Source organism: Setaria viridis, chromosome 3 (assembly GCF_005286985.2).
Source record: "Setaria viridis chromosome 3, Setaria_viridis_v4.0, whole genome shotgun sequence".
In the NCBI taxonomy this organism is placed as follows: domain Eukaryota; kingdom Viridiplantae; phylum Streptophyta; class Magnoliopsida; order Poales; family Poaceae; genus Setaria; species Setaria viridis.
In genome coordinates, this window is record NC_048265.2 from 11,989,817 (window position 1) to 12,002,616 (window position 12,800).

Below are 12,800 nucleotides of genomic sequence, written 5' to 3' on the forward strand. Positions count from 1 at the left end.
CCTGTTCTATTTATATTTGATGAAGAGTTGCATCGAGCCACCATATCCACTCATGAAGCAACCCAATCCTTTCATGAATTGTCATGTCGATCTCTTAACGTGTCTTCACTAATAGATACCATTTCACGAATAGTCACCTTTTATGAACGGGCAACCTTTCACAAATTAAATAGACATCTGCTCATGAAATTCCTTTTTGGCTACATCAGATGTGCCATTTCTTTTTTCTTTTAGTATATTGTTTTTTATTGTACATCATATTTCTTGAAACAAGTGCCTAGTAGTAGTACCTACTGCTTGTAATATTTTTTGTCTAATACATCCTCGTAAGTGGATGTCAGAAGCTGGAAATATATCATCCATTATTAAAAAAATCTGCTCACAAAATTCATTCCTTCATACTACGCACGTCATGTAGCTTTTAAACGGGGATGATGGGGGGGGGGGGGGGGGGGGTATTTGAATCCAAATCTTCTAATGTAGCAACCATCACACTAGAAAGTTATGCTTACATCACCTTGTAACCTTACGATGTTTATTGTTTACATGTCACGGATCTCACATGTACATATGTAGTTGAAGTACGGTGGAATCCGAGATTTCAAGAAAAGTATCTCATACTTCCCTGATGGTTGAGCACGTCCGGCTAAGAGATCTAACAATGATATCTGTGGCACCTCCCCATGAGCAGAGCCTCTTTGGTAAATATCATGCAGCATAAAGTATTTGTCAGGTTTCTCTTTGATTACGCTCCAAGTAACTCGAGGGTAGTCCTTAACATTGACATCATCTGGATATTCTCCAATCAAAGAGGCATTCTTTTGAAGGTACTGTCTTAACCTTGTGAGAACCCTAGACCAAGTTCGAGTGTCGAAGTTAGCCCTTAACAGGTCACCACCCATGGATGCGAAGATGAAAGATCCTTGCATTGCATCCACCATCTCCAAAGCTATGGATGCTAACTTTGGATGATGCCCTGGATCATCGCTTCCAAAGGCAACCGTCTTGAATAAGTACCAGTAGGCTTCCACAGGCAAAGGCTTAAGCCGGAGAGGCTCCGTTGTCCCAAACCTCGCAATCTTCTCCGATCGACTGGTGATGATCATTTTACTCCCTTGTGGCATGCTTCTTTCACAAGAGTAAAGCCTCTCCCATGCCTCTTCATCCACATCCGCTATGAGCTCAATGACAACCAGCAATCTCTTCTCTATGGCCTGATTGTTCTGATGCTTGATCACACACTTCTCTCTAAAGGTGGCCTTTGTTTCATCTTTAAGATCATCCCCGCTGTAAATGGAGATCAAGGAGAAATGGTTGCGCACTTTCTCATCGTGGCAAACATGCTCCACGAGAGTGCTCTTCCCGATGTGCGTCGGACCGATGATAGGAAGAACACCTAGATTCACAGCATCACTGGGAGGAGGCTCGGTATTATTTAGTAAGAACTCCATGACTGTCTCCTTCTCCATGTGGCGGCCAAACATGCACCTGTCCAGAGACAGGTGGACGCTGTAAGGCTGACGGTACAAGGGAGGGCAGCTCATCAGGAGCACAACAAACTCATCCATGCCGTCGATCATGGCTTGCAGGCTGCAAACCATCTGATGCAACTCTCGTGGGCTAGCATCGTTAAGCGCCACTGTTGTGGGTTCCGAGTCACCACCGGACGGGAAGCGCACACGCTTCGCCGGGTTGAACCTGGACAGGGCAAAGGTGAGGCGCTTGGCCGGCTCCTCCTTGTCCTCGCCGCCGCGGCTTCCTCCTTCGAGAAGGGCTCGGCACCTGACGGTGTCGAGCACGTAGTAGCCCCTGTACGCCTTGTCCCTCAGGGCCTTGAGCTGCTGCAGCATGTCCGGGTTGGAGACGCGCCGGCGATCGGCCTCCTCCACGATCGTGTCGCTCCTCATCAGCAGGCGGCGCAACAGCTGGAGGTCCTCCTGCACGGTTGCCGTGGTCTCCTTCTTGAACTTGGCGAACAGGAACGATATGGAGCTGTTCACGAGCTCAGTGATGACTGAACTGTAGAACATCTCCATTGCGAAGTCCAAACCCTTTTTGCTAAGGTTAGACTTTAATGCAAGAACGAACAGCTCTTGCGAGAGGGGGGAGGAGGAGCTACGTATTTTGTACCGCCAAGTTAATAAACCTTTAGTGCGTGTGTATATAGTGTGGGGCCGATTCCCTCGCTGAGTTTTGAAGGTCGAGTAGTGAATAAAATCGCATGGTTTGTACGCTGAAGCCACGAGCCATCCATAGTCGTCAAGAGATTCGATGCTACTCTATCACCAATTCGCCACATGCTAGGCTACTAGGTGTACACTGCATAGTACAAAATGAGCATCGCTTTCATCATTCATGCATGTATCTAGTGATTCTTAGTGATCATATCGAAGCTGGAGACGTTGGATGCAAAGCAAAGTAAGAATATGCACAACAAAGAACCAAACCATAAATATTTCCAAAAAGGATGCACCACAATGCCAAAAGGGCTTATTCTTGACAACCATATGTCTTTCTTGGGTCTAAATCATACAACTAAGTGCGTTTGTCTTGTTATCTAAGGGTGTTTAGTTTGGGGAAATGTTTGTCTTGTTATCTAAGGGTGTTTAGTTTGGGGAAATAGGATGGCCCATCGTATTTTCATTCATCACTTTTTTTATTTGGTTTGTAAAATATAATATGGTGATCTATCACCAACTCATTCCTCAAGCTAATAATTAGTATAAGCATGAGAGATGGGTATTATTGGGATTATATAACTTTTTAGCAATATTTAGAGAAAATATGCTTCCATCTTTTGTTTATGATCCTCAAATCGCCAGGTTCACCAACAACATAGCACGCGTTCTCACTTTGGTGATTTACTTTTAACTCATAGCTAGCTTACAAATTTTAAGGATGAGACCAGAGGGTGGTGACGATATGATGATGACCTACCGCAAAGCAAAGGCTTCGTACTCGATCTACACCATTGCCTGTGCGTAAACATGTCATGATCATGAGCATCTCCTGCACGCTATCGCCATGCCCCAATGTCGTTGACGCCAAGACTATTTGCACAGGGAGTACCACGTTTGCTAGGATGGGAAGGATCTGCTTTTTTTTCCCAGTGATGGGTCGAGCCAATGACAAGGCAGACAACACCCGATTGGCCGGCAAGAACCGGCCTACCTCCCATTTTGTAAACAAATTCCTCTATCTGTCAGCCTAATTAATAAAATATTTTATATTAGTTCGCTTCAACATTTTCCTATTGGGTGTTCTATACTATTTTATGTTTGATAACAATTATTTGTTTGGAACAAAAAGTTTTTCTGGTAGAAAAGGTTTTTATACCTAAAACAAATCATACACTCAGCCAAAAAAGGGGGTACTCGTAGAAAAGCTTTGCACTGTGGCTTGTTTAACAAGAAATATTTGAGTGAAATAACAGGTTATTTATGGAATCACACAAATTTGTAGAAAAACAATTATACACCTAAAACAAATCATTGAAACTCGTAGAACAAGAAATATATACACATAGAACACAACATTATGGATGTATAACCAATATTATAAATTGATAAAAAATAAATATTTATTATAAATATATTAGATACTTAAATATACAAAAATAAAAGGTGAAAACTATAATAAATTTTCAGCACCATAAAGAAAATCACAGCACTTATAAAGTATGACTACGTGGAAATAAGAAGGAAATAGAAGAAAGAAAAAGGGAAAAACACTAGGGCATCATAGTTCAATTTGTTACCGGGCTAAAATTATGTCTTATTTAGGTCGAAAAAATAACATGGGCTGAAAGTATATGTTTATTGGGCTGAATATACAACATAAAACACTACATGACGAGTGTTTTTATACCCAATGGGCCGGTGCCGGCGGCACCAGATGCGTTGTTATCCTAATTAGTTGATGTAGCCGGCCAAAATCGATACAAACAGCTCATATCATTTCTCATCGTCACGTGCATGATGTGCCACGAGTGCCCGCCTGCCTTGCCATGTCTCAGCAAGCGAGCACGCATGTGGGATGCCTTTCTGCCTCTACTATTTCTTAACATGTATACAGCATTATTCACCTTTAAGTTGGTTAAAAACTATCTCAATTTGCCATATGGCATCAGCTATTTTATAACTCTCTAGCATTTAGGGGAACCGGTGGTTCCTCCCCACCTAATTAATTATGTTGAATTGTTGGTCTTTCATATAAGTGTTTTATTGTAAACATGGGTACTTTAGTAATTGAAGTCCTTCCCTTGCCGCACCAATAGATCAAACAGGTCAGGCATGGAGTGGTTCTCCGATCCGCCACATGGAACTGGGCTATGCATAGCTCTCCCCTAATCGCCATCCGCTGCTTGGCGACCGACTCGATGTCCCTCCTCATCTCTAGCAAAGCAGATTCATTTGCAGAAGAAATGATACAGTTGCTTTTGGATAGGATGGTGCATGTCAGCATCACTAGCTATCTTGATATTGACTATAAACTTTGTTTTTGTTTTCTTTTTTAAGCTTGCTGAACCAAACCGTAGTATTTTGACATAGAAGCAATAATCTTTATGATGACGTTCATGTCTGATTGAACTTTTCTTGCGATTTGTGATGGTACATGTTCCAATAGTTTGTTCAGAATTCTTCTTGCAATGTATTATTGAGTGAACAAATTAAGCATACATACAACATACATGTATCAAATTCCCAAATCCATCGCCAGAGCAAGCATCCAATCCAATCAAAGTCACATATATATACTAGTGCAGTTCAGTTTTGAAATTTAACTCAGAAAGATGGTGTAAAGTACAGGTTCGTAGAAGTTTTTTTCTCTCTCCTCGCTTCAACTCTGAAACATGCTTGATTGCAATGCTTCTATTGTGTGTGTGCATAGTTAGGGTACGGTTCGGTTTTGAGTGATATATATGAAACGAAAATGTCTCCATAGTTTTTTTCAGAAAGTATACCAAAATTATTGAACAATACATCATTGCCATGGTTCATTACTAAATATGAACACAGCAATCCCTAAGAGTTCTATTTAAAGTTGCCAATGGGACTGTAGTAGCACTTTTTGTTAAACAATCAGCAATGGTGTAGTACTATAAAGTGGACATTTCACAAGCGTAAAGGTGCATCAACGACCAACATTTATCGAGCAACAGTCACTGATCTGACAAGATACTGCCAATGGAATGGTGGTTGGGAGACCCTAAACTTTAGCTCTGTCACATCGGATGTTCGGATGCTAATTAGAATGACTAAATATGAGCTAATTACAAAACTAGTAGCAGAACCCCTAGGCTAAATCGCGAGATGAATCTATTAAGCCTAATTAATCCATCATTAGCAAATGATTACTGTAGCACCACATTATCAAATCATGGACTAATTAGGCTTAATAAATTCATCTCGCGATTTAGCCTAGGAGTTGTGCAATTAATTTTGTAATTAACTAATGTTTAATACTTCTAATTAGTATCAAACATCCCATGTGATAGGGACTAAATTTTAACCCCTGTGTGCCAAACACCCCAAAATACTCCAGCACTATAGGCAATTTGATCGAAACGAGGCATTCACAAGCATGGGGCGCAGAGATGAGACGGAAAAAATGGCTGAGTAGAGGCCCTACACGAGTGACAGTCCTGCTTTTTATTTGTAGGGGCCCTATTTAGTTGCGCTTAGAGCATTCTGTCCCCTTAGGACATGTATAGAAGAACAGAAGGCAATAGACATACATACTGGTGGAGGATTGGACATATAAAAATGGCACTTTGAGGGCAAACAACCAAAATATCACAAAGATTAAGTCAAGAACAAAATTAGTACAAGTTCCATGTGCCATAATAATTATTGGATCCCCCATCGATTCTCATTTTAATGAAATTTATTTAACACATCTACTTTGGAATGTTATTACATATTGATTGAATTGGGAAAGCACAATATCCATGTAACCGTTCATTATCAAGCTAAGCAAGTAATATAACTTTCATCTATCTGGCGAGACCAGATAGGAAAAGAAGCTATTCAAAGCAACTGAGAATCCAAGGGCCCATACCTCTATACGGCTACACTCTGTCTAGCATTATGTTGCAGTGTTCTTGATATCACAAGTACATATGTAATTAAAATAGGGTGGTATTCGAGATTTCCAAACCAAGACCTCGTACTTCTCTTGTGGGAGATCACATCCACTTAGCATAAGATCTACAAATGTTATGTCTGGGACCTTGTTTAGTGTAGAACCACTTTGATAAATGTCACGTAGCATAAAATATTTGGATGGTTTGTGTTTGCTTAAGGTCCATGTACAATGAAGTTCATCCTTGGCCTTGAGATCATCCGGGTGTTCTTCACCCAGTAAGGAGACATTCTTTTGCAAGTACTCTCTTAACCAGGTGAGAATCAAGGACCACCTTTTAGTGCTAAAATTACCTTTTAGTAAAATGGCAGAACCCACGTGCGGGTAAATGAAAGACCCTGGCATGTTATATGCTATTTCCATAGCTAGGGATGTCAACTTCGGAAGTTGTCGTGGGTCTTCACTTCCAAACACAAGCATCTTAAAGTAATACCAATAGGCTTCTGTAGGCAAACATTTCAGCCGAAGAGCTTCTGTTGTCCCAAACCTCTCAATCTTCTTTGATCGACTGGTGATGATCATTTTACTTCCCCGTGGAATGCTTCTTGTAGAAGAGTACAATCTCTTCCATGTCTCGTCATCCACATCCTCCAAGAGCTCAATGATGATCAGTAACCTCTCCTCCGAGGCACTATCATTCTGATGCTTTATCACACAATTGTCTCTAAAACTTGGCATCGTCTCATCTTTAAGCTCATTTCTACAGTATGATAAGATCAATGAGAAGTGGTTGCGCACTCTTTCTTCAATGCAAACATGCTCCACAATGGTACTCTTTCCGATCAGCGATGGTCCAGTGATCGGAAGCACACCTAGATCTCCGCTGTTACTTGGAGGATCCGTCTGCAGCAAGAATTCCATGATCATGTCCCTCTCCATATGGCGTCCAAACATGCACCTCTCCACAAAGAAATGAGCGCTGTAAGGTTGCCGGTGAAGAATAGGATAGCCCATCAAGAATACAACAAACTCCTTCATGTCATTGATCATGGCTTCCAAGCTGCAAACCATCTGATGCAACTCTCCAGGGCTTGCACCGCTCAACACTGCCCCTGTTGCTGATGAACTATTGGAGGAGAAGCGGACACGCTTCACCGTGTTTGACCTGGATAGAGCGAGCGCATCGCAGCTCACCTCCTCCTCCTCATCGTCGTCACCACCATCATCATTGCGCCTGTCTCCTCCTCCGGGGAGCGACCGACAGCCAACAACATCGAGGACATAGTAGCCTCTGAATGCCTTGTCCCTCAGGGCCATGACCTGCTGCAGCATGGCCCGGCTAGCGACGTGCCGTCGCTCGGCCTCCTCGAGGATCGTGTGGCTCCGCAGCAGTAGGCTGCGCAGCCGCTTCAGGTCCTCCTGGTCGGTCGCGGCTTGCCTCTCACACTTGGAGAGCAGGGATGATACGGTCCTCCTCACAAACTCACCGATGACTGCGCTGGAGACAGAATCCATCGGGAACAGAAACCTAGTCTCTCTGGAGATTGTGCAAGAAATCAAACGGAGAATCTCAAGAGAGAGCAGTATGCTTGGTGTGCTGCCGAGTCGCGGCACTCGTCTTTGCGTTTACAATCGCTGCTGGTAGCTGACGAATCGATGATAATTATAAGCAAGGCTGCGCGAGACAAGCCAAAAGCATTGATCAATCTGCGTGGTTGGAACGCTGATGCCGACGGCAACGAACAATGTCGACAAAAGTGCATGTGATACACTTGCTTTTGGACAGGATGGTGCATGTCGGCATCACTAGCTATCCTGATATTGACTATAAACTTTGTTTGTATTTTCTGTTTTAAGCTTTGCTGGACTAAATCATAGTATTTTAGACACGGAAGTAATCATCTCTATGATGATGTTCCTGTCTGATTGAACTTTTCTTGCAATCTGTAATACATGTTCCAATAGCTTGTTTATAATTCTTCTTGCAATGTATTATTTAGTGAACAAAATAAGCATACGTAGATGCATTATCTTCCCAAATCCATGACCAAAGCAAGCAATATCCAATGCAGTCAAAGTCACATACATTTATTGGTCCAGTTCAGTGAAACTGAACTCAGAAGTAAAGAACATGTTCGTAGAATTTTTTTCTCTCCTCGCTTCAACTCCGAAACATATGCTTGATTGCAATGCTTCTATAATTCTACTGTGTGTACATAGTTGCAGGGTGCAGTTCGATTTGAGTAATATGAAATGAATATGCCTCCACATTTTTTTCAGAAATTATACCAAAATTGTCGATGAATAATACATTATTACCATGGTTCACTACTAGATACACAACACTCCTTGAGAGTTCTATTTGAAGTGGCCAACGGGACCATAGTGTTTAGCACTTTTTATTAACCATTCAGTAATGGTGTTGTACTATATAATGGATCTTTCCCAAGCGTGAAGGTGCATCCATGACCAACATTTACCTAGCAACAGTCACTAACAAAATACTGCCATTGGAATAGATATTGCAGCATTATAGGTCATTTGATCGAGACGAGGCAGTGCGCAAGCATGGGGGTGCACAGGGATGAGATGGAAAATGGCTGCGTAGAGGCAATACTCGAGTGGCTGGTCGTACCTAATTTAGTAGGGGGCCTATTTAGTTGCGCTCCTGGAGTTGCTCAGTGCTTTCTCTCCCCTTAGGACATCTATAGAAGGATAGAAGGTAATAGACATATAAAACTGGTGGAGGATTGGACATATAAAAATGATTCTTGGAGGCCCATCAACCAAAATATCACAAAGATTAGGTCAAGAACAAAAGTACGAGTTTCATGTGCTATACAATTGTTGGATCCCCCATTGATTCTCATTTGAATGAAATTTCTTGAACACGTCTACTTTTGAATGTTATTATATATTGATTGAATTAGGAAAGCACAAAAATCCATGTCATAGTTCATTATCAAGCTAAGCAAGGGATTTCATCTATTTGGGGAGACCAGATAAGATAATAAGTTATATTCAAAGCAACCAGTCCGCATGCTAAGAATCCAAGGGCCAATATATACCTCTACACGGCCACACCCTGCCTTGCATTATTATGCAGTGTTCTTGATATCACATGTACATATGTAATTAAAATAGGGTGGTATTCGAGATTTCCAAACCAAGCCTCGAACTTCTCTTGTGGGTGATCACATCCACTTAGCATAAGATCTACAAATGTTATGTCTGGGATTTTGTCTAGTGTAGAACCACTTTGATAAATGTCACGTAGCATAAAATATTTGGATGGTTTGTGTTTGCTTATGGTCCATGTACAATGAAGTTGATCCTTGGCCATGAGATCATCCGGGTGTTCTTCACCCAGTAAAGGAGACATTCTTTTGCAAGCACTCTCTTAACCAGGTGAGAATCAAGGACCACCTTTTAGTGCTAAAATTACCTTTTAGTAAAATGGCAGAACCCACGTGCGGGTAAATGAAAGACCCTGGCATGTTATATGCTATTTCCATAGCTAGGGATGTCAACTTCGGAAGTTGTACTGTCGTGGGTCTTCACTTCCAAACACAAGCATCTTAAAGTAATACCCATATGCTTCTGTAGGCAAACATTTCAGCCTAAGAGCTTCTGTTGTCCCAAACCTCTCAATCTTCTTTGATCGACTGGTGATGATCATTTTACTTCCCCGTGGAATGCTTCTTGTAGAAGAGTACAATCTCTTCCATGTCTCGTCATCCACATCCTCCAAGAGCTCAATGATGATCAGTAACCTCTCCTCCGAGGCACTATCATTCTGATGCGCTTTATCACACAATTGTCTCTAAAACTTGGCATCGTCTCATCTTTAAGCTCATTTCTACAGTATGATAAGATCAATGAGAAGTGGTTGCGCATTCTTTCTTCAATGCAAACATGCTCCACAATGGTACTCTTTCCGATCAGCGATGGGCCAGTGATCGGAAGCACACCTAAATCTCCACTGTTACTTGGAGGGTCCGTCTGCAGCAAGAATTCCATGATCATGTCCCTCTCCATATGGCGTCCAAACATGCACCTCTCCACAAAGAAATGAGCGCTATAAGGTTGCCGGTGAGGAACAGGATAGCCCATCAAGAACACAACAAACTCCTTCATGTCATTGATCATGGCTTCCAAGCTGCAAGCTAACTGATGCAACTCTCCAGGTCTTGCACCGCTCAACACCGCCCCTGCTGCCGATGAACTATTGGAGGAGAAGCGGACACGCTTCACCTTGTTGGACCTAGTCAGGGCGAGCATGTTGTGGCTCTCCTCCTCCTCCTCATCATCACCATCATCCTTGCACTCGTCTCCTCCTTCAAGAAGGGATCAGCAGCCGATGGCATCGAGGATGTAGTAGCCTTTGAATGTCTCACTGGTGGAAAATAGGGCATTAGTCCCGGTTGGTAGGGCTCAAATCTACCGAATATGCATCCGGGATAAAATTTTGAGACGATCACCCGGGACTAAAGGGTAGTCCCGGTTGGTAAAATCAACCGGGACTAAAAAGGTAAAAAAAAATAAAAGAAATTGGGCCACGCGCCGGGCACGCCGGCCAGCCGCCCGCCCGCCGCCCGTGCCCACTCGCCCACCGCCTACCTCCACCCCGTCACCACTCCGCTGTCGCCCTGCCTCCGCCTGCGCTGCGCCGCCAGCCACTGCCCGCGCCTGCGCCCGCAGCTCGCCCTGCCCTCACCCCGCTGCCACTCCTTACTGCCAGTGAGGGGCGAGCAGAGGGAGAAGGGAAGGGGCAGCAGAAGGGGAGGGGCAGCTCTGCTTTGGATGGAGAGGAGAGAGGAGGAGAGGAAGAAGCTTCAGATAGTGGAGAGGAGAGGAGAGTGGAGAGGATAAGGTGGCACAGCTCTACTTCGGGTGGAGTGGAGAGAGGCGCAAGAGGATAAGGTGGGAAGCACATGCGGGATGGCCGTTTTGTCCCGATTGGTGTTTCCAACCGGGACTAAAGGCCCCTCTTTAGTCCCGATTGGAATTACCAATTAGGACTGAACCTTTTATGGTTGGAATTAGCAACCGGGACAAAAGGGGGAGCGTCGATGGGTTTTTTTTGGAGCTGTTACAACCGGGACTAAAGTGGAGCTTTAGTTTCGGTTGGTATTTACAACCGGGACTAAAACTCCCTCCCCCCCTGGTAGTGGCTTTCGGTGGCACATTTTTGACCTGGGACTAAAGCCACTTTAGTCACAGGTCCAATGTTAACCGAGACTAAAAGGGTTGGATGGAAGGTCAGTTCTCTACTAGTGTCTTGTCCCTTAGGTCCTTGTGTTGAAGCAAAATCTGAACCTCAGGCTTCTGCGTTGAACAACACAGAGGACCTTGGAGATCTTTTTAACTCCAGTGCAGGATCCAAATCGGCTCGCGAGTGGTGCAAGGCATGTCAGTCAATTTGACCTGAAAATTGACAAGGTAAACATTAAATTCCTAAGCCGATCGGCGGCGAAACCTCTTGAGCTCATGGGTAGGCGTTCTTGGAATAAACATCACAACAGATAGATATTTAATATCAGCATGTGGTGTAAATACATGAAACATTAATAGCTTGTGCCATCAGCTATGTCAGTCGACAGACTAAGATAAAGTATTGTAATACAATAGCCATAAAAGGGGAGCACTTGTTAACCATGCGCTTATCATAAGCTAACAGATCTAGCCAATGTCTTGATAAGTGTATTGAACTCAGACAAGGTAACACGAATGAGAGGGCATTGGCATCAATCTACTAAGCTAAAAAGATTAGAGCATAGCAACAAGGACCAGCCGATGCTGACTGTACACAAGCCATATATATTGACAAATCTTAATTAATATCTTGATAAGTGTATTGAACTTAGACAAGGCAACACGAATGAGAGGGCATTAACCTTAATCTGTCAACATAAAAGACTAGTGCATAATCACCAAAGGCCTTTTGCCTACTGCTGACAAGCCGATTAAGTTAATAAAATCTAATCAATGTCATGAACGTGTATTGAACTTGGACAAGGTAACATGGTGAGAGGGCATTAACTTCAACCCATTAGTCTTAACAAACAAGCTCACAGTAGCAAGGCCTCGTACGTGCCCCTATCGGCTCAATGACGTAATCACACTTCTGTGAGATACGGATAAGACCCGACCGAGGCATCGGCTCTCAATAGTAGCACACTGACGTCAGAGGCCAGACAGTTAGCAATACGAGGGGGCAGGGGTAAAGATCTATCGGACCTAGCATGTGTAAAATAGTAAAAGCATGCAGAGTCTACCAGCCGATACGATCTGATAACTGTGAACATTTAAACAAGGCAAGGGAGCCGATTGAAGAGAACCTAACCAAATCCAAGTCGTTCGATAACTTGAGCAACGTCGAAAACAAGCAGAATATTAGACAAAGCCTAGAAAGTTCTACTTGCAATCTAAGATAACTCGATAACTAGCCACATGACAATATCAGAATATAAGACTTAACTTAGAAAGTTCTGATAGAGGTTGTAATGACCGGGTGATGATATTTACAAGCTTGCCCGAGATCGAAGCCGATGCAGCCTCGCGCGTTAGAAGGAATTCGTCGAATCTACTTTGATCTACTCCTACTCCTAAGGTTTTGACGTCGTAGCGCTGAAAGGTTGTATTGATTGATTAATTATTTTTATTAATTACAAGGCTCATGGGTTTATATCTACACCCTGGAGCAAGCTAAAATC

The 12,800-nt window shown here is 43.1% G+C and overlaps 2 protein-coding genes and 1 pseudogene across 2 annotated transcripts; all 3 read right to left on the bottom strand.

Moving 5' to 3' along the window:
- Positions 1–502: 502 nt before the first annotated feature.
- On the bottom strand, positions 503–5,689 carry LOC117849040 (disease resistance protein RGA2). Its single transcript, XM_072292695.1, has one exon. It carries the CDS (start codon positions 2,034–2,036, stop codon positions 543–545), a length of 1,494 nt encoding a protein of 497 aa, XP_072148796.1. The 5' UTR covers positions 2,037–5,689; the 3' UTR covers positions 503–542.
- Positions 5,690–6,518: 829 nt separating this feature from the next.
- LOC117849041 (putative disease resistance protein RGA3) lies at positions 6,519–7,599 on the bottom strand. The gene is made up of 2 exons (XM_034730646.1): positions 6,600–7,599; positions 6,519–6,547 (listed from the first exon to the last, which is right to left on the bottom strand). Exons 1-2 carry the CDS (start codon positions 7,597–7,599, stop codon positions 6,519–6,521), a joined length of 1,029 nt encoding a protein of 342 aa, XP_034586537.1.
- A 1,383-nt stretch (positions 7,600–8,982) lies between these two features.
- On the bottom strand, positions 8,983–11,192 carry LOC140222100 (disease resistance protein RGA2-like; annotated as a pseudogene).
- Positions 11,193–12,800: the final 1,608 nt, after the last annotated feature.

Excerpts from the sequence above, each read along its gene's own strand:
- LOC117849040 (XM_072292695.1), bottom strand. The coding sequence starts at position 2,036 with ATGGAGATGTTCTACAGTTCAGTCATCACTGAGCTCGTGAACAGCTCC.
- LOC117849041 (XM_034730646.1), bottom strand. The coding sequence starts at position 7,599 with ATGGATTCTGTCTCCAGCGCAGTCATCGGTGAGTTTGTGAGGAGGACC. Across the intron at positions 6,548-6,599 it reads AGAAGCTCTTCGGCTGAAAT|TGAAGACCCACGACAACTTC; the intron begins GTTTGCCTACAG and ends TGTGTTTGGAAG.